The sequence below is a fragment of the Schistocerca americana genome, chromosome 8, assembly GCF_021461395.2.
Source record: "Schistocerca americana isolate TAMUIC-IGC-003095 chromosome 8, iqSchAmer2.1, whole genome shotgun sequence".
NCBI lineage: Eukaryota > Metazoa > Arthropoda > Insecta > Orthoptera > Acrididae > Schistocerca > Schistocerca americana.
This window is the reverse complement of record NC_060126.1, coordinates 214,556,456-214,579,550: the sequence shown is the minus strand read 5'-3', so window position 1 is coordinate 214,579,550 and position 23,095 is coordinate 214,556,456. Positions and strand designations below refer to the sequence as shown.

Below are 23,095 nucleotides of genomic sequence, written 5' to 3'. Positions count from 1 at the left end.
GATTCTCGATGTCACGTGAGAGCAGTTTTCATCGTCCGATGCCACCGTTCCGAGAGGCCATTGGATTGGGGGTGGTGAGCGGTTGTGTGGAGCTGGTGGTACCTACATAGATGGCGTAAGTCATTGAACAGTTGGTATTCAAACTGCCAAAACTGGTCCAATGTTAATGAGGCCACATAGCAGAATCTGACAGTCCAACTGTTGATGAAATTTTTTTGCTACTGTCTCTGCTGATATGTCAGAAACTGGTGTGGCCTCCACCCATTGTGTTGTGTAATCTATCAGTGACAGAATGTAATAGTAAGCATGCGATTTGGGGAGTGGCCCTACAATTTGAATCGGGAATTAACCAAAGGGATGCTGTGTGAGGTGGCCAGGTTTTGCCTGTTACCACGGAAGGCAAGTCCTGGCCCAGGTGGCACAGTCCTTTTTAATGTTAGGTCAGACAAACCACTCCGTGATGAGGTGTATGATAAGGCGCATGTCCTGATGTGCAAGGTTGTGGAGGTCAAAAACTGTCCTGCGATACGGCTCTGTGACAAATGGCCAGACCCACCCGTTGTTAACGTCACAGGAAACTTGTTTAGTAGCACTGGGTAATGCGCTTTGTTGCAATTACAGTCTCTTGTCTGGTTGTAAAACAAGTTGTAGAAATCAGCATCTGTTGCACGTGCATCTGCGGACCTACCAAAGTCCGTCTGGGCGGAGATAGCTGCAATACGTGGAAGATAGTCTGCCACAATATTATTGGCACCTTTGACATATTGTACATTGGTAATGAACTGTGCTTCGAAATCTAGGTGACAGAATCTCCTAGCTGCAGAATCTGCCGATGGGTTATGGAATGCATCTCCCAATGGGGGAGGGTCTCTGTATATCCTAAGGCGTCCCCCCTCAACATCACCTTGAAAGTGATGAACTGCCTCATATATGGCTAGTAGTTTGCAATCAAATGCACACCATTTTGTCTGGGCGTCGGTGAGTTTGCGCAAGGAAAAACCTGAGCGGCTAAGTGATACCACTGATCTCTTGCTTTAAATAGTCCCAATCGCATGATCGCTAGCATCGTATGCAATAATTAGATGTGCATTGGGGGATGGGTGGGTGAGGGTCGTGGCATGTAACAGGTGCACTTTTATTTTGTCAAAGGCCATCTGCATTTGCGGTGTCCAATTGAGGCATCATTTGCCAGTTGTATTCCTCTCACACAATGCTTGTATGGATGGTTGTAAAGTAACGGCGTGTGGCAATTGGTTCCTGTAGAAATGTATTACCTCTAAAAACCTAAGCAGCTCTTGGTAGTTGTTGGGAGGTGGGAGGAGGTGAATCTCTTCAGTTTTCTCAGAGGTAGGACATAACCCAGTCACCTCAACGTGGTGTCCACAAAGTTCACACGGGGTTGCTGAAGTTGGCAGTTGTCACGCAGGTGGTTGTTGTGGTCTTGCTCATTTTGCGAAAAGAAAAACAACTTCGCCTGTTATGATAGGTGACTGTTGTATGACAGAGCCCTAAATGGCATTCAGGGTACTAGAGGGGGTGGGGGGTCACAACCTGGTCATTCTGGCCATCGTTGGGTAGTTCATGGCAGTGTGGAACCTCGGGGCAGCTCGGTCAAGATTGTACAAAATCGTTTTTGGTGCAGGTATACTGGGCACTGACCGCAACGTTGCACTGTTGATTGTTAATTAGAATGCAGTGTTGTGATTATGCATGTGTTATATCTGTGAGTTTAAACTCCGGAGGTGCTTCCTCGTGCACTATAATTGCTGTTCTGGATGTTCTCTGTCAATTTTAGGAGCCAAAGTGGCCATAGCGTAGAATCAGGCAGTAGCGTTGGATCACTTACAACTCACAGGCAGCACCAGAGTGAAGACGGTGTGCTTTTGCTCAACATAGTCTCATTGATGATGAGCTGTAGCTGCTGTTCAGTTATTGTAGCAACTGTTCAGTTGTTGTAGCAGTAGTGCCTTGGCAGTTTCGCATTTGTGAGAAACTGGAACATCTGAAAGCAAGTTGCTAATAAGGCCTGCACTGTCTTCTAGGTAGCTAAGAAGAATGGCAAACTTCTCGTTGTCTCCAATGATGCCACTAGCTTACGTCAAACACTTGGTGAGGGCAAACCACATCACAGGAGAATTCGCGCAGTCGAAGGCAAACCACATCACGGGAGAATTCATGCAGAACAACTGTAGTTTCAGACGGTGGTGGATGGTATGATGGCCATCAGTGGTTTGGTTGTAAGGCACCATCATGAGGTGGGCAGGGCATATTGTGGCAGGTGTGGAAGTGTCGATGCCCAAGACAGGCAGGAAATGTGACGCAACGTAGGGAGGCGCATGACAAGCCAATTCCTGTCATGGTGCGGGTGGTATCGACGTCACATGGCAATGTGTGTATAGAACTCTGGTGGCTGTTCAAAGAACGGCTGCGCATTTTGAGTGAAGTTCCAGGTCCAATGCAGTAGGTATGACTTTCCTAATGTTAGACGTCTGAGGCAGTGGAAAATATAGGTGAGAGTGCGCTTGAGGTCAAGGCACCGTAAATTAGAAGGTAAGTGTGGTCCTTTTGTTATCCAGCGACACAGTCAGTGGGTTGTATGAATAAAAACGAGAACATTCTCCAGAGTTGATACTCAGAGCAAAAGAACATTCTCAAAGAAAGTTTCAGTTTCATATGAACAAAAACTAGGAAGCATAATCTCTGACCCAGGAGTACTTTCTCTCTACTTCCCCCCCCCTTACTGAGTAAGTTCTCAGCAAAGAGATTAAAATCTAACATATTTGGTTCTTAGTTTGTTTCGTTTGCGTGTGTTTTGTGATACCGAAAGTTTTTCCCGCGTTATTTCTGTGCCAAAATGGAAGATTCAGAATTAGCCTTGTGAACATTATAAAAGATTATCCAGTAATCATCGGTATGTTGTGCAAAACAAAACAGGCTATTATCACATTGGGGATTTTTGTTTGGGCAAGCCTTATTTTATTTTGCAGAATTTGGAAACGCCTTTTTACCTGTCCAAAGCACCGTTCGATTATCACCCTTTCCTTAGAGTGAAGTCTGTTGTACGCCCTCTCATTGGGTGTTTCGAGATTTTGAAATGGTGTCATTAACCACGTTGCAATGCCATATCCTTCATCTCCTAAAATTAGGGCGTTGCACTGGTTCTCTCACAATATACGATACACGTTTGAGTTTCTCCATATCCTAGCATCATGTACAGACCCAGGCCATGAAGCATCAACACTTGTAAACATTTCACTGTTATCACATGTCACCTGCACGTTTGTAGGTGGAAAGCCCTTTCGGTTAACGTATTCATCTCCATGTGCAGAAGGTTTGTAGTTCGTTAATGTTTCTTGGAAATCGGATCGACAACTGTGTTTTTCTGTTAACCTGTTGCAGAACATATGAAAACGTTAGTGATACTGTAGTCTGGTGTATTCCCAAGTCTTCTCCTACACCAATCCGAAAGCCTGGATCCGATAAATAGCACAAAAATGTTTTCATTTTGCATTCATTGGAAAGGGTGCCTCCTCCTCTTTCGTGATTTTCCAGAAGAAAGTGATTTGCCAGCCAATTAATGTTTTCACTGTTAAATCCATACAAACTTCTACGGTTCCTTTCTTTTGTGTTCTTGCGTACTACGTATATCTTTTTTTGCCTTTCAAAAAAGATAAATTCTGCCATTTTCACTAAAAACACTCGGTAACGCTTAACTACAACACAACTTACTCAGCTCGAAGTATGGTACGGAGCTCACTCACAAAAACAGAGAATGTTCTCCGCTTGTGAGAAACTTCTCTGGTTTCATTCATATGAAATAGGAGAATATTCTGTGCTTTGAGCAACTTCCCCCACCCTTCAACCCACACTGAGAACATACTTGGGTGAAGTATATTCTCAGACTGGCTTTATTCATGCCAACCAGGGAACTGTCTTCAAACTTCTGAGTATAAAATATATTCTCCGTTTTAATCATATGACTCAGTATCTCGTGGAGTTCATGTGGACGTGTACTCGTTCATGACGCAACCGACATGGTCGTGACGTCACTAGAACTGGGAGGCAGTGATATCTGGCCTTGCCGAGGTGAGCTCATGAAAAACATGTTCTCAGAGTCCATAGTTAGTTTTGGTGCTGGGTGTGGGTAATGCACATGCGAAACATGGTGCTAAAATGGAAGCGAGTCGGTTGTGATGCCTGGCATGGCTGGTGCAACTGGGATATGAGGACATCATAGTCTGACTTGTGGAATTCGCGTTTAGTCACAATGGTTAGAACTGGATTTGGAAAATCGGAATGCATTGGTACTAAAAGTTGATGCAAATTTTGAACCTGTGGTCTGCTGGCAGGTGGGTGATGAAGCAGAGTGATGGAATAATGTGGTGCAGGCCATTGTTGATAAATTGTAATGGCACTTTGGGAGGTGTCTGCACAGTTCAGGTCATTAAAGCAAGTGTCATAGCACTCATAATAACTAGCACGGGAACACACAATGTTTTGTCCTATGTGCAAAGGTCGAAGTCACAGAGATTAACGTTTGTTATGGAGGCTGGCAGCCATTGTTTATTATGATTCTCTGCATCACTTTTGTCTAAAGTACCAGCAATAGATTCAGTTGATATCAAAAATATGTTAAACCTGGAATGTTTATCGTGAAGTCACTTGGTAAATTTGACATAGTTCACTACTTGACATAGACGGCGATGTGAAGTTTTGTCTGATGATGAGGAGGTTGCTCGGAAGATGTGATGAAAAATGAAGGCATTGTCGTTGTGTCATTTCGCATTGTAGTGCCGTCCAAGCCTTGGTGGATATTTAGTGATTTTGTGCATGGAATGTTTGTGGCATTCACGAGCACTTGTTGAGATATGTTGTCAGTATTGCTGAATAAATAGTGAGGTTGTACCATCTGTAATGGCAGCAGTCTTGACGGCGTAACTGATACAGCAGATTTTCGAGTTAATGGCAAAATCGTGGTGTGACGCAGAAATTTGGGGTCACCGCTATGGGGGAATATTGTACCTCCGGGGGTATTGTACCAGAAGTGTGATAGCAGAATAGTGGCATGCCATAGAAATATGATTTCCTCTCTATTTATTACCTAGCACTATGTACATAACACCTGTAATTGTTACAAGCTTACACATCATACTAACTTTCCTTGCCTTTTTGGGCAATCCTTTTCTCCTGTTAGTGTGCTTACTGCACAGTTATTTCACAGTAACACCCTTTGTTTCCTGTTAGATAAGACTCAAACCATTTTGCAGCACTGTCGGTGACACCATAATATTTAATTTGCTTAGGAGTTGCTGTGGTTCAACAGTCAAAGGCTTTTGACAGGTCACAGAAAATGTCAGTATTCTCTGATTTATTATCTAATGAATTAAGTACATTTTCAGTGAAAATGTAAACAGCTTTCTCTATATCAAAACCATTAAGAAACCCAGACTGTGACTTGGGCAATATATTATTTGCAGTCAGATGCTTAAGGAGACACTTGAACACAACCTTTCCAAATATTTTTGAAAAAGCCGGCAAAAGTGAAATTGATCAATAGTTTTATGGTATCTCTTTATCCCCCTTCCTGTAGAGAGGCTTAACTTAAGCATATTTTAGCCAGTCTGGAAATGTTCCACTGATAAGAGATTGATTACACAAATAACTTAAGATAAACAACTCTTTGATTAACTTTGTTGATATGTTATCATACCCACTAGAATATTTAGATTTTAAGGATTTTATGATGGATGCTACTTGTTTGGGAGACATGAGTGTTGTTTCCATTTTACTGAAGTTCTTTTTAAAGACTGGTCTGATACTCCATTGCACTGTTTACTGAACCTGATAACCCCAAGCTCCAGTAACAGAAATAAGCTACTTGTTTAAGAGGTTTTCGGAAGGATGACGGTTCAATCCCGCGTCCAGCCATCCTGATTTATGTTTTCCATGATTTCCCTAAATCGCTCCAGGCAAATGCCGGGATGGTTCCTTTGAAAGGGCACGGCCGACTTCCTTCCCTAATCCTATGAGACCGATAATCTCGCTGTTTGGTCTCTTCCCCCAAACAACCAACCAATCAACACAGCATGCACTTGTTACTAATGCCTCATTTATTTTTAGAGCTGTCTGTCCCTCTTCCCTTTTGGCCCCACTTTGTCTCTGTCTTCACTGTATCCCATACAGATTTTTTTTATTATTTTGTTGCCTGATGTGATTAACTTTTTCTCATAATAAAGCTGCTTCGTTTTCTGGTTTACTTGCTTCAATATTTTGCAGTATTCTTCGTAATGCATCACAATGCTAACATCAGAGCTGTTCCTAGATAGTAGATACAGTCTCCTTTTTGTCCCATGTGATATCCTTATTTCTTGTGTAGTCCATGATTTATTTTTTGACTTCTGTGTGATTTGAGCTACCTTTAGAGAAAAACAGTTTTCAAAAGTAGAAGTAGCTTTATTAATGGATGCTTTGTATTTTCCATTTGAGTCAGAAGTATTATAAACATCTTTGCAGTCAATGTCTTCATGCAGTTTCCTGAATTTCACAATTTTTGACTGATTTATTACCCCCCTGTACTCAGATTTAATATATTTTTTATCCTGACAAGTTTCAACATTTAACACAAGATGCGACATGTCGTGATCAGATAGCCCATTTGCTATTGGTTTTGTGATATGACTTTTTTCGCTTAATTTGTCTACAAAGATATTATCAACAGCAGTCTCAGAGCATTTACATATTATGGTTGCATAGTTCACAGTACAAACTAAATTGAATGACATAGAGTTACTGATTGCAATAATTTTTCACCAATGGAGCTTTTCAATAGGTCCACTTAAAATCACCAAGAACTACTATTCTTTTTTTTTTTTTTTAACTGTGAGATGGGACAACAGAGCCTCCAGATTCTTTATGAAGAAGTTAAAATTTCCTGAAGGTGATATGTATGTGCTTACTATTACAAACAACTTATTTTGAAATACACTACTGATGCACTAGCTTCTAACTGCTGCTGTGAGCAAAATTTATTAACATCAATATTCTTGAAATCAAAACAGTTTCTGACAAATGTGGAAACTCCTCCTTTCTCCATATTGTCTCTACAGAAGGAAGAAGCTAACTTGAATCCTGTAACATTTAACATATCTATCACTTGATGTTCAGAGAGGCAGATTATATCAGTTGGTTTGCTGAACTCTAATTCTTCAACTCAAATAAGCAACTCATAAAACTTATCCCTTAGTCCTCAGATAGTCTGATGCAATAAGGATAACTGATTTTGTACACTTGCTGAATTAAAACTGGATGAATGTAATTGTCCTGTCAATTTTTGGGTATCTCTAGTTTCAGTCAGAGAGTGTCTGCATGAATTATGTTCATTAAAATTTGCTTTCTGACTGCCTTTTTTATCAGTGTGAATGTCATGTTCAGCCTGTCTCTGAACATCTTCAGTTTCTGCCCTCCCTACCCCAAAAAACTGCTGTTCTGTCCCTTGTAAAAACTTGTGATAGTGCCCACATTAAGTTATTTACTATTAGCCAAGACAGTCTTCCCCTTCACTTTCCTGTTGAGGTGAAGGCCATATAGTCCTACCTACAAATAGTCAACAGGAACCACACCGATCTGAGACCCCATACATGATCCAAGCAACCTTTCCACTTCTAAATTGACTCTCCTAACAGAAGAGTTTAAACGTGGACCATCACGGTGCCTCAAGATACAAGGCCAACAACAGTAAGTTTCATTGATGAAGCTATCTTTACCAGGTCACTCTAAATTGAATAATCAGGGTTCCTGTCTTATGTTTTATGCTGTCCCCCCCCCTCCCCCCTCCCTCCATCCCCACCCACCCACTATTACCTACCACAGTGTCTTCCTTTGTGAAGTCTTTGCAAAGTGAACCTACATTCTCTAGAATCTGAACCAGACTTGCACTAGGTTTAAAAAAAATTGAGTTGTGGTAACCTGACCCTAGTTCATCCTGCAACAATTGGCCAACACCTCTACCATGTGAACTATTTAACGGCAAAAATTTCTTCTTCACAACTTTTCTGGCTTTTTACTTTTCAAACACTTCCTGAAAGTTTGTTGTGTCCTATGTACTCCTACATCTGTTTGTGGCTCATCAGTTTCCAACTGTGACAACAGATCAAATCTGTTTTCCACATTCACAACAACACTGTCTGAGAAAGTTCTATTTGTACTTCTTCTATAACCTTCCCACCTCTTTTTTCCCTTCTCCCCTCTTAACTAGCCTCATTTCATCAGCATGGTGTCTGTGACATGTGAATAGCTGGTCACACAGATAAATTTCTGTAACAGGCCAAAACAGCAGGCCATTTCTGAGGGTATCTCTAACAGATTGGGCCTCTCTAACAGATTGGGCCTACCCATCTGAAGCCCATCGTTTCTTACTAATGTACAAGTGCTGGCCGTCATATCTAGTCTCAAAGATCTGCCCGCAAACCCGGTCTGTTTGTGTGTGGCATAATGCGGCAGATTTTTGCAGTTTATCCATGGACCCAGGACTCTGGCGCTTCTTGGCACGTCATAGGCCGTGGGTGATGGATTTCAGGAATTGTGATTACATCACTGCAAGTACATTGTACAGTGTGGCGTTTTGTAGACATTTTATTTATTCTAGTACATTTTGGCACTTCGAAAGTAGTTCATATATTATAAAGTATAGGCGATAAGAAGAAGAAAATTGTGGCAGTCACAGGCAGTCTGTGTGCTATGTTCTCACATATTCCTTGAAAGAAAAACCACACAATACCTGTAAAATAATACATAACGCAATGAATAATATCTGATAGTAACAAACATAGTAGAACCAATGTTTTATTGGTGGTCACCTATAGTGTTCATTTATACAACTCTTTCCTGCCTTATACACTTCTTTCAAGAGACCTACTTTTTTCTGAGGTTGTTTCGAAGGTATTTTAAATCTGTCTTGTGACTCCAACAAAATGCATATTCTTCTCACCAAATGTGTTTTGTTTTATTGAAATAAAATAACATCAGTAATCTTAAAGAAGCGCACATACCATCTGGCTTGCTTTCTCCATCTAAAAACAGTTCATTACAAAAGATGTGGATTTTAGTACTTAAGATTTTTGCTCACGTGTTTAGAAAATACAGAAGTCCTTACATTTTTTGACAACTTATGTCTTTACATACTCTTGAGATCTTAAAATTTATCAGGGAAAAATGCTAAAACTTGTCTGGAAATCGGAGATATTAGGGAATTTCACTTGGAGAAACTTGTGGCAACCCTAATATCTCAAACAACTTGGTTTTTTAAAATCAGGTAATATTTTTTTATACACCCTGTATATTAGGAAGGAGATAAGAAACACTTTAATCATTTTCTTACCATCTTGAAGCATGGTATTAGTTTTTGACCATTTATTCTGGAGAGTTCAAACTCACTAATCATTCACACTGTGTGCTTCTGCAGTTAACTAACTGTAATTGTTTTATTACTTAATTAAAATAAACCTTGACTGAGTGTTATGAAGGTTCTGCAAATATTTCCTGAATAAGGAGCTTAAAATTTCAGCATTCCAGCACATTCATAAATATCGCATTCATAAATATTGTAAGAGTTAGTTTCCCATTTCCTATCTCCTGCATAATATTTCACACTCTTGACCGCTTTTTTCATTTCACTACCATCCATTTCTCCCTCCCTGTGTGTGTGATTTTTTTGTTCTTGTACCCGGTGTCTGGGAAGTAAGGATAAATTTGAATTTTGCACCGTTTTGTCATATGATGATTGGCAGCCGTGGTTTTTTCATGTCTGTTATCTGTGATGCTTCCCAGTAGTAGCCTGATAGCTTTTGTGTGTTGTGCATTGTTGTTTGATGTTTATTTTCATCATGGAGCAGATGACAACTGAGCGCATCCAAATGCTAAAAAGTTATTACAAAAACAATGGAAGTCCCATGGCAACCACTTGTGAATTGCGAGTGACACTTAGACGAATGCTGCTCCAACCGAATCATCATTTTGGAAGTTAATGCAGAAGTTTGAGGTCATGGGCTCTGTTTCAAATATTAAGAAAATGGGACAGGCGCATTCTGTTCAATCTCTCTCTCTCTCTCTCTCTCTCTCTCTCTCTCTCTCTCTCACACACACACACACACACACACACACACACACACACACACACACACACACACACGCAAAATGCTGTCGTGTGTGACAATGTAACTGTTTGCCCCAGAAAATTGGTTCACCAACAAGCTGAAAAATTGAATTTATCACCAAGTCACTGCATGAAATCCTTTCAAAAGATCTGAACATGCATGCTTTTGAGATTCAACATACACAAGAGTTGAACCCTGCAGATAATGGAAGAGAGACATCGATTTGCTCAACTCGCAACTATGTGGTGTGGGTTCTGGGCAGGAGGAGTGAGTGGCCCATACTTTATTGAAAATGATGAGGCAGCTGCCATCACTGTGAATGGAAACCATTTACCAAAACATACTTTTTGATTGGTTTTACCCTCTTATTGGTGAAAATGATTTTTGGTTTCAACAATGTGGTGCAACATATCACACTTCACGTGAAACAGTTGCTCTACTGAATGAAAAGTTTCCTCAAAAAATTATCTCTTTGCAGGGCAAAAGGAATGGCCTGCCAGCTCTTGTGATCTTATGCCTTGTGACTTTTTTTGTGGGTGATTTGTGGAATCAAAAGCAGTACATGAACAAACTGCAAACAATACACCAATTGAAGGATGAAATTAAAAGGATTACTAATGGCATCCCACTAGGTGTTTGTGAATGTGTCATCAAGAACTTCAATTAATGCATCGCATCAAGAACTTCAATTAACACGTTGCATGTATAATGTCAAACACATTGCTCGTTGCTGTGTGGCCTTGGGTGATCGTATGGAGGATATAATTTTTCATGCATAAATGGGAGATGTTACTTAATGTGTTTGTAAAAAATATTAAATTTTCAATACTTTCAATGAAATTTGTGTGTTCTATAGCACTTTAATATTCATCCCTACTTTCTGTACACCCTTTATAACCCTTTATAATTCTCTCCCTCTTGCTCTCTCTCTCTCTCTCTCTCTCTCTCTCTCTCTCTAGCACACACTCTTGCTCACATACACGCGCGCACATACACATACACGCGCGCGCCCACACACACACACGCGCGCGCCCACACACACACACACACACACACACACACACACACACACACACACACACAGTGGTGTATCCACATATGTACTATAAGTTTTAAATTCTATTTGTAGAGTAAGATGTGACATTAAGCTATAAATTACTTGTGTATAAATGAGAATATTATACATGAGTATTGCTTATAGAATGTGTATTTCGTAGGAAGGCTTGGCTCTTGTTGGAGAGGTGAACTGTGTGGTGAGTCATGCATTGTGCCAGGAAGTTTCTGGTGGCCGAACACATCCTATTGGCTTAATTATCTTTTGGAAGAACAAAGACTCATTGTACCCGCTTGACACAGTGACTTCAGCAAAAGATATTACTGAGCAGGTGCTTTCATTTCTCCCACATGCCACAGAATTTGATGCTGAGACATTTGAGGTGAGTAGTTTTTAAATCCCTGGTATGTAATGCAAAATTTGTGCAATATTAAGTGCTTAATACTGAGTCAATCCATATAAAATCAACAGATTTTTTAAAACTTTTGCCATGATGCTCCAGATTTTTTTTTAACACTTCACCGTAGCCATATAGTTAACAAATGCTGCAAACTGTAACAGCCATTGACCATGCCAATGCATTCATTTTTGCTTTTGAAGTATGAAAAAATTGTGAAATTTTTCAAGTGTTTTTAGGAATAAATTTCAGCTCACATACATGCGCGCGCACGCCCACACACACGCACACACACACGCACACACACACACACACACACACACACACACACACACACAAAGCATTGAAACTATGGAGTTCACTCTGGTATCATTTTAAAGCTCTTGAACTGTGCTTTGATATAATATCAAAACAACATTACTGAGAGATCAATTTAAACTTTGAAAAATAAAATATTTTTTCTAAAAGTGAAAAATTCTCATTATCATTTATTTGCTCTTGATAAAATTTGAAGATAGAGAAAGGTGGGTTGAAAGGAGAATTAATTTTCAAATATGAGGGTATTTCGAAAAGTAAAGATACACCGCACGCCAGAGGAACAGAAGAGTTTTGGCGAGCAAGTTGGCAGTACTGGTGTTAACCTTGAACCGTTAGCTTTCTTCTCGCGGTCATTTGGCAGTTGAATATTGCTTCTGGTTGGAGTAGGTCGTGTTTAAAATGGCTGCGCCAATTTAGAATCCCGCCAAATGCGAAGTGCTCTCCGTCATACGTTTTCTTCATGCAAAAGGTCAGCGACCAGCGGATATTCAAAAAGAAATTGTTTCTGTTTATGGGAACATTGTGAATCGACAAAATGTAACGAAATGGTGTTGTCATTTCTCTGAAGGTACGACCAATGTTCATGACAAACAAAGAACAGGTCGGCCATATGTGATCTCTGATGCCCTTCTTCGGAGAACGGAGGAAGCAATTCGTGCGAATAGGCGTCTCACATTGAAAGAATTGCATCAGATCATACCGGACGTGTCAATGACAACTCTTTATGATGTTGTGACTGTCAAGTTAGGGTACAGGAAATTGTGTGCGCGCTGAGTTCCAAAACTGTTAACGAAACTATTCATCAATTGTTGAAATAGCTGGAGTCGGTCAAAACTCCATGAGTCTAAATTGAAAGCTAAAGACAAAGTCACAGAAAATTAAAAATAATGTTAGCTTTTGTAATCAGGCATTTATTCATCTGATGAGAGAGAAAAGTGATTGATGAAAGTGAAACTAATGAGAGACAAATTGAGGAAGTTTCCAAAAACTAAGTTGAAAGAGATGCAGTGACGCAGACATAATTTCACTTTAGATTTGTCTGTTGCCCTGCTCTATCAAGTCGTACTTGCACTGGGGCCCATTTGACTTTTAACTAATCTCAAATTGGTTTCACTTTCTCTTTTGCAAGATAACATACTTCTGTTTCTAGAAGGTACTGTATCTATTTTGTGACACTCTGTGTGTGTGTCTGTCATTATTGCTATAAGTTGATTAAGAAATTAAAAAAATTGACTGTACTTCCAATGAGTCGGCTATTTTATTTGTTGTAATTCATAATGTTGAATAATTTTTGCTGGATATAGTAATATAGGAATACTGGAACACTTCTAATTATCATGTTTGTCATCCTGTTTTGCAACAACTAGAAATACATTTAGAACTCAAAGTTTGAGAATATTATAAACATATATCAAAAAGGTTTCTGTGCACATAATGCAACAAGTCATTCCAGTAACTGCTTTTCACAGCCCTGATTATTTCCATGACTATCAGAGTAACTTGAACATGTAGTTGTGTGTTTGAGTTTTGTGTCACTCTGTGGTAGGATGATGAACCTTCATTTAAGCAATTTTGTACTTAACTGCATTGGTACTTATTTCCAGTGTGGTTACCTCAGATTTACATTAAAAGCAGGTTTCATAGTTAATGATTACAGATAAAATCCTGTTTGTTGACTGGCTTGTGTGTCATGCAGACAGTCACAATAACCATTGTTCTCGTCTCCAATATTGTCATGTAGGTATCGTAAATGTAATTTGAAACTATCAAATTCTACCTTCCAAGAATTTTTAATACATTTTGTTTGCAGGTTAAAAATTTGTGTCTTCTTTTGATAAAATTTAAAATGACTGAAATGCGTTAATATTCTTACCAAAGAACAACAATTTTTTTTCAACAGGATATGCGTACGCAACTCCGTTTAGATCCAGAGGCGCCATTCTGGCTGGTACACTTTTATGCAGGGGTCGAAGATGTAAAGCAGTCACTAGACTTGAAAAGATTGCCCGCACTTGTTGGGGACATAAAACTTGGCAGGTTCCACTGTGGAAGGGCTGTAGATGCTTGCCGTGCACTACCAGTGTCTCGATATCCACTGTTTGCACTGTTCAAGCCTGGCGGTGGTCATGAAGTGCATCATGGTCGTGAGACAGCATACGATATAGCAACATTTGCCAGACACAGTCGTGCAGCTCCCTACATGCGATCGATAACGCCCGAAGAGTTCCTTCAGCAGACTCAAGGTACACAACACCTAGGAAGTAGAGTTTAAGTGGTATGCTAAACACTTAAACAATGAGGATATGTGTAAGAGTATTTAAATTTAGCTTCAACTCTTGACTTTTCCATTTTGTGAGTCATGTTCTAGTTGCTCGTCATTGAGTACCCTGTACTCTGATAAGGTATGCTCTCTGGTCATGAGTAACAGAAATTTTAAGATTTTGCACAAATATTGTGTGTGTGTGTGTGTGTGTGTGTGTGTGTGTGTGTGTGTGTGTGTGTGTGTGTTTGGGGATGCGCACGTTTGACGTAAAAATAACTATACCACAGTATCAGACACTCATTTTTTGTCTACGTTGTACATATTGCAGCTTGATAACAGGGGCGACTGACAACTCATACTCAACCCAGAGAACAATTATTGTTTGTTTGGTATGAAGCTTAGAATATTTTTTCTTGTTTGTGAGTAAAATCATGACTGTGTGTAAAGTCTCACACATACCCACAGCAGGACTGCACATTAAAAAAGATACATTATTTCTTTTTTACTTTATTTGTAAATTTTGATTGGGTATATTGCTTGGTGGCATTAGTGTTATGATAGTATATCAAAAACCACAGTGACATTTCTAATAAATAAACTGAGGTTTTTATTTTTATTTGTTTTTATTTTTTATTCTTATACACTTGAATACAGTTGTGGTTGAGATGTGTCTGAAACTGAAGGAAGATGTACTCCTTTCATTACAAATCACAACTGCAACTGGCAACACAGTGCCCATGAAATGCAGGTATCTTGGTTTCATTTCTGACTTGGCACATAGTTTTAACATGTCAGATATAATCCACTTAGAGTAGAAACAATTTCATCTCAGTCAAGATGTTTTTATCATAATTTTGACATTGAAAAAGAGACAGTGTCTCTGGAAAAGTAAAGATGACTAACAATTTCCCCAAACTATTCTTCACATTGAAAGAGGGATAATGCATATAATAATACTATAGTCCGATCTACAAACACCAGAGATTCGCACAGTTCGAGTCTTGGGTAGGGACGACATTGTTAATTGGTCCAAGCAACAACTGCGCTACATGCATACATATGCTTTGTGCTTGATGCATGTGTGTATCTTGCAAATTATGTCTCACTTGCTTGTGTAGAAATTATCGTTTATCACCACCATCAGTAATATTGCACAACAAATGGAATAAAAATTCGTGCTGCAATCACATTTAATGTTCTCTTTGGTTACGACACTGTTAGCTGCAACAGGCAGAAGATGTACTTTATTAGTGTTGTACGTTTTAACAATATTGACTGAGATAAACTCATGCTGCAATGTTCTTCTTAGACATGCCAGTGTAGAAGTTGGCACAGAAACAGCTAAGAGAAAAATCCATGCAATTTGCATGTTTGTTTATATATAAAAGCCAACTTCAGAATTTTCCTTTGCATGTGGAGACCGCATATAAAGATTCGTGCAGTGACTTGAAATTCTAGACTCACATATTTTACTGTTCGTGTCACTTTGGCATAATCTATCATTAACTGTATCAATATTCATTTGTGTTGTGATATATTGCGAAATTTTGAACATTTGCGAGTGCCGCAGTAAACTTCTGTTGTCATCATCAGTTGCAAACATAAAGTTATTTGTGCTCTTTTAAAATTTTTAGAACAGTAGGCCCATGCTCATTCAAAACAAACTGTTCTCTGATTTCATTGTATAACTACATGAAAAATATGTTGTTTCTGAGAATTTTCAGACACTTATAAAACTGTATTTTTATTAGTTACCAATACAAGTATTCTGGATACGTATCTTATTTCGTAGCAAATCAGTGTTTTTGGTTCACAGTTACTGCCAAAGAACGGATCATCCCTAAATTTCATTGTATATCAATGCAAATAAACAAGTATTTGAGAATTTTCAGAAGCTACCATTGTCCTCTGCATTTTCTGAATGTTAGTAAATCGGTGTTTGTTATTTAGTTACTGCAGCAGATATTCTGACATATTGTGTTACATGTAGTTTTCCCTTAAAGAGGAGTAGCGCTGTATATTACCTACATTTATCATATATTAACTCTGTTTTTATGTTTGCTAACAGCTATAATTAACCTCACAGAGTTTTGCGAAGCTAATAATTTTTAACACAGGTTTTTTTGTTACCTTAATAGAAACCTCGTTTTGTGTATTTGTGCTAATTCTGATAGGGAAGTAGGAACCTTGTAACTCAACAGATTAAAAGATAATCAGTGGACTTAATTTAAAGTTATTTGTTCACTGTCCTGTAATACATTGCACCAGCTAAAATGCAGCCCCACTGAGAATGCTATTCCCAAACACAGAATGAGCTGGTTGACATTCATAAGCAGCTGTAAATCACTCTGACTACTGTCAAATGATGGGCAGTTGCTGTGTTGTCGTGTTGGAAGAGCTCTCAAGAGTCATGTGCATGTGGTAATGGTATCCCAATTACTATCCACTCCTGTGAATCCTGTTTCCTCTGCAGAAAGTACAGAATCTGTTATTACTTGTCCACTTGACTGTGAGTGGTGTTTCAATGGTACAGGTTGGTGTCCTGTACAGGGTGGATGGGACCAAGGAACACTTGGAGTGTTCTACCAATCCCCCTAACTAACGAGATGGAGGTTCTGTCTTTCACTGAAACCGAAACTGAGCCAGTGGGACTCACTTCATATGTTGTGATGAAACCTGTTTTGTCTGGCGTCAAGAGGAGGCAAACACAAAAGGGTAGGGGGCTATTAGTCGTTGGCAGTTCAAATGAATGGCGAATGATGATACCCTTAGCCCACCCAGGTAGCTGTGTGGTCTGACGCACATCTTTTCGGATTGGGGAGGAGTACCTGGTCTCCAGCACGAATCCACCCGGCGAACTTGTGTCGAGGTCCGGTGAGCCGGCCAGTCTGTGGATGGTTTTTAGGCGGTTTTCCATCTGCCTCAGCAAATAAGGGCTGGTTCCCCTTTTCCGCTTCAGCTACACTATTGCTGTGCAAACAAGTTCTTCACATATGCGTACAACACCATTACTCTGCCACACAGACATAGGGGTTACACTCGTCTGGTGTGAGACGTTCGAGAGGGGAGGGGGTGGGGGGTTACACTGGGGTGGCACCACACAATAACCCTGAAAGAGTGGTTCAGTGCGAGCGGCAGAGGGGTGAAATGGACTGCTGTGGTAGTCGTCGTGGGGTTGTGCACCACTGCGGCTGCAGCGGGGCAGAGCCTCTCCGTCGTTTCTAGGCCCCTGGTTAACATACAATACAATGCTACCCTTTAGGGAAATGGCAGCAAGGGCCAGGAAAGGACACCAGATGCAGTTAGTGTGTATGCCTGGAAGCCTCATTCAGCATGCAGCCGTAGAGGGAACAGGGTACACCGAACTGCAGATGGTGGCACGCGTTGGAACAAATGAGGCCTGTCGTCAGGGCTCTGAAGTCATACTCGAGTCATTCCAGCAACTGGCAAAGTAGGTTGAGAAGGCCAGACTTGGACATGGAGTTTCAACAAACCTCACAATTTGCAGCATTGTCCCCAGAACTGATTGTGGCCCTTTGGTTCCAATCTAGGCTGGGACTTTGGACTTGTGCCATAGAGTTGAGAACAGTAATGGGTGAGATGTGCACTATACATCAGAGGGTGCTACTCAGCTAGCTTGACTGTATGTGGTTTACACACAAGGGCTTTTTTTACATTAGGTGACTCTCCATCTGATATAGATAATGATAGCTGTAGGAAACCCAGAAGTATCAGTGTAAGATAGAAAGAAATGCCTCCCACAGGTGAGAATATTAAAATTCTAATGGCTTACTGTTGAAGTATTCTCAACAAAGTGCTAGAGTTTAAAACACTCCTGAAAAGCAGTGAAGCTTACATAATACCAGGTATAGAATGTGGGTAGAAATTTGAAGTCAATAGCAATGAGATTTCTGGGGAAAATATATATCGATAGGATAGACAAATAGAAATGCAGGTGGTGTATTTGTTGCAATAGACAGGAAACTCAAAACCACTGAGATAGAAATTGAAGCTGCATGTGAGATTGTGTGAGCAAGATTCAGTATCAGGGGTGGGGACAAAATGATAATTGGGTCCTTCTGTCACCCGCAAAATTCATCTCCGATGTGACCGAAAACTTTAGAGAGAACCCCAGTCACCATCAATGGAAACTTTAATCATCCAATAATCAATTGGGAAAATTACCGTTTTGTTAGTGCTGGGTGTGATAAGACATCCTGTGAAACATTATTAAATGCCTTCTCTGAAAACTATCTACATCAGGTAGTTTGTATGCTCACTTATGATGGAAATATGTCGTATCTAATGGCAACAAATAGACGTGATCTATTTGAAGATGTTCACAATGAAAGTGACCCTGATGTGGTTGTGGCGGCAATGACTACCTAAGCACAAAGGACAACTAAAACAAGCAGAAAGATACATATGTTCAGTAAACTAGATACAAAATCATAGGATCGCATCTTAGTGAGGAACTTGAAACTTTCAGCACAATGCAGGATCATGGAGAGGAACTCCAGTGCAAGTTTAAAAGAATAATTGACAATGCCCTGGATAGATATGTACCCAGTAGAACAGTTCATAATGAAAGTGACCTCCACGGTATAGTCACTGTAAAGGAACTTCTGAAGAAACTAGAGATTACTGCATAAGAGGTGTAAAACAAAATGTAGGGCTATAGGTTACATAGAGAGAAGCTGTACGAATTGCATTTTTTTGTCAAGAGAACAATGTGTGAAGCCTTCAACGCAAGCAGAATATTGCCAAATGATCTTTCACAAAATGCAAAAAAGAAAAAATCTGGTCATATGTAAAAGCTGCTGTTAGAGGCACCAAAGTTAGTGTCCAGTCCCTAGTGAATAAGACAGGAAATTTCTTTGAGAAAAACAAAGCAAAAGCTGAAGTGCTTAACTCTGTTTCCAAATGTTCCTTTACAAAGAAAAATCCAAGAGAATTTCCCCAATTTAATCTTCATATTAATGAAAAGAAGAGTGAAATAAATATTAGTCAGTGATGTTGAGAAACAGCTGAAATCGTTAAAACTGAACAAGCTCTAGGGCCTGATGGATGCCTGTCAGATTCTATACTAAATTTGTAGCGGAGTTTGCCACTCTTCTAACTATAATCTATTGTAGATGCCTCAAACAAAAAAACTTTGCACAGTAGTTGGAAGAAAGCACACATAACACCATCTACAAGAAGGGTAGTAGAAGTGATCCACAAAACTACTGTCCAATATCTCTGACATTGATGTGTTTTAGACTCTTGAAACATATTCTGGGCTCAAACATAATGAGGTATCTGGGAGAGAATGATCTCCATGCCAACCAGCATGGGTTCCAAAAACATTGATCATGTGAAACCCAACTCGTACTTTTCTCACATGACATACTGAAAACATTGGATCAAGGCATTCAGGTAGATGCAGTGTTTCTTGGTTTCCAAAAGCATTTGACTTGGTACTACACCTACCCTTATTGTCAAAAGTACAATCATAGGGCATCTAAAGTGAAATTTGTGATTGAATTGAATACATTTTGATTGGATAAAGAGTGAACATCAGATGTAGAAGTAACTTGGGGCATGTGGCAGGGAAGTGTGTTGGTACCATTACTGTTCATGTTGTATATTAATGACATTGCAGACAATATTAAATGTAACCTCAGACTTTTTCCAGATAATGCAGGTATTTATAATGAAGTACTGTCCAAAAAAAAAAACTGGATAAATATTCAGTCAGAGCTTGATAAGGTTTCTGAGTGGTGCAAAGTTTGGCAACATGCTTTAGTTGTTCAAAAATTTAAAATTGTGCTCTTCACAAAACAAAAAAAGTAGTATCCTGTAATATGAGTGATTCACTGTTGGCATTAGCCAACTCATACAAATGCCCATGTGTAACACTTTGCAGGGATATGAAATGGAATGATCACATAGGCTCAGTCATGGGTAAAGCAGATGGTAGGCTTTGGCTTATTGGTAGAATACTGGGGAAGTGCAATCAGTCTACTAAGGAGGATTGCTTACAAATCACTCTTGTGATCGTTTCTAGAATATTGCTCAAGTGTGTGGAACCCATGCCAAATAGCACTAACAGGAGATATTGAATGAATACAGAGAGAGAGAGAGAGAGAGAGAGAGAGAGAGAGAGAGAGAGAGAGAGAAAAGAAAAAAAAAAAAAAGAAAAAGAAAAATTACATCAAGCCAGAGGCATTCAAAACAATCATTCTTTCTGCACTCCATATGTGAATATAATGCAAAGAAACATTAATAACTGATGCAATGGGACATTCTTTCTGCCATGCACTTCATGGAGGTTTGTAGAGTGTAGATGTAGATGTAGACATTCAGAACAGAACACTAGTGAACACTCATTGGCTGTCAGAGAATGCATGAGGTAGGTGCGCAGAACAAACCTAATATCGACCGCTATAGTTTGTGACTAAAACCATAAATGTATATTTGAGTAACAATTTTAGTCATTTACAATAGTTTTCAAACTACACTTGAATGGTGAGTGTAGGTACTACATCAAAATAATGAGGAAAGACGTCTCAAATAATTGAAGCACTTATAAATTTTATTGAGCTGAAAGTGTAAAGTATATGACAAAAAAATACGCTTTAATTGAATTTTCCCCTTTATGCAGCTGATCCTTTGTATATTACCAGCTTTTGAATGGAAATGCAGTGGAATCATTAATAGCTCATGATTTTATTTTAGTGTTACCAGAAATTTTACCATTGTGAGAGATTTCAGGTGGCTGAAATTACGACATATTTTAAAAGCACCATTTGATTTTCATCTATCCCAGGATACCTGTAACTTTTAAGTGATGTCTACAGTGGGTTTCATCACAATTTTTGAATATGTCATAAAATTTTGTATCACACTTCCTATTTCATATCAACCTTACCAGCATTATTCACGCCGATCAAATGCCACCCTACCTAAAACCTCTTTCCTCATTACCTTAGCCAGCTTCATCCTGACCCACAACTTCTTCACTTTTGAAGGCCGGACATACCAACAATTAAAGGGAACAGCCATGGGTACCAGGATGGGCCCCTCGTATGCCAACCTATTCATGGGTCGCTTAGAGGAAGCCTTCTTGGTTACCCTGGCCTGCCAACCCAAAGTTTGGTACAGATTTATTGATGACATCTTCATGATCTGGACTCACAGTGAAGAAGAACTCCAGAATTTCCTCTCCAACCTCAACTCCTTTGGTTCCATCAGATTCACCTGGTCCTACTCCAAATCCCATGCCACTTTCCTTGACGTTGGCCTCCATCTGTCCAATGGCCAGCTCCACACGTCCGTCCACATCAAACCCACCAACAAGCAACAGTACCTCCATTATGACAGCTGCCACCCATTCCACATCAAACGGACCCTTCCCTACAGCCTAGGTCTTCGTGGCAAACGAATCTGCTCCAGTCCAGAATCCCTAAACCGTTACACCAACAACCTGAAAACAGCTTTCACATCCCGCAACTACCCTTCCGACCTGGTACAGAAGCAAATAACCAGAGCCACTTCCTCATCCTCTCAAACCCAGAACCTCCCACAGAAGAACCACAAAAGTGCCCCACTTGTGACAGGATACTTTCCGGGACTGGATCAGACTCTGAATGTGGCTCTCCAGCAGGGATACGACTTCCTCAAATCCTGCCCTGAAATGAGATCGATCCTTCATGAAATCCTCCCCACTCCACCAAGAGTGTCTTTCTGCCGTCCACCTAACCTTCATAACCTCTTAGTTCATCCCTATGAAATCCCCAAACCACCTTCCTTACCCTCTGGCTCCTACCCTTGTAACCGCCCCCGGTGTAAAACCTGTCCGATGCACCCTCCCACCACCACCTACTCCAGTCCTGTAACCCGGAAGGTGTATACGATCAAAGGCAGAGCCACGTGTGAAAGCACCCACGTGGTTTACCAACTGACCTGCCTACACTGTGAAGCTTTCTATGTGGGAATGACCAGCAACAAACTGTCCATTCGCATGAATGGACACAGGCAGATAGTGTTTGTTGGTAATGAGGATCACCCTGTGGCTAAACATGCCTTGGTGCACGGCCAGCACATCTTGGCACAGTGTTACACCGTCCGGGTTATCTGGATACTTCCCACTAACACCAACCTATCCGAGCTGCGGAGATGGGTACTTGCTCTTCAATATATCCTCTCTTCTCGTTATCCGCCAGGCCTCAACCTCCGCTGATTTCAAGTTGCCGCCGTTCATACCTCACCTGTCTTTCAACAACATCTTTGCCTCTTTACTTCCGCCTCGACTGACATCTCTGCCCAAACTCTTTGCCTTTACAAATGTCTGCTTGTGTGTGTGTATGTGCGGATGGATATGAGTGTGTGTGCGAGTGTATACCTGTCCTTTTTTCCCCCTAAGGTAAGTCTTTCCGCTCCCGGGATTGGAATGATTCCTTACCCTCTCCCTTAAAACCCACATCCTTTTGTCTTTCCCTCTCCTTCCCTCTTTCCTGACGAAGCAACCATTGTCTGCGAAAGCTAGAATTTTGTGTGTGTGTATGTGTTTCTATCGACCTGCCAGCGCTTTCGTATGGTAAGTCACATCATCTTTGTTTTTAAATATATTTTTCCCGCGTGGAATGTTTCCCTATTATAAATAAAAAACTGCGGTCCCTGGCAGCTGAAGTGAGCTGGCATCAGCTGCCAGAGACTGCATTCGTGTGTGTGCGTGCATGTGTGTGTGTGTGTGTGTGTCGTCTATTTTCGACAAAGGTCTTGTCAGCTGGAAGCTTATTTTCCAACAATCTTCCTGTTGTGCCTATCTGCGACTCAGCATCCCCATTATATGGCGAGTAGCAACTTTCCTTTTCATAATATTGTTGTATTCTTCTTTAGTCCTTCTTAGTTAATGTCCAAGATTCACT

General features: G+C 40.2%; 1 protein-coding gene across 1 annotated transcript in view; it reads left to right on the top strand.

The window, feature by feature from the left end:
* LOC124545085 (dnaJ homolog subfamily C member 10-like) overlaps positions 1 to 23,095 on the top strand; it is a 113,531-nt gene that overhangs the window by 32,688 nt on the left and 57,748 nt on the right. Inside the window, exons 7-8 of the mRNA XM_047123895.1 lie at positions 11,369 to 11,587; positions 13,821 to 14,163. Coding sequence (XP_046979851.1) covers positions 11,369 to 11,587; positions 13,821 to 14,163 — 562 coding nt within the window. The remainder of the gene's footprint in view (positions 1 to 11,368; positions 11,588 to 13,820; positions 14,164 to 23,095) is intronic.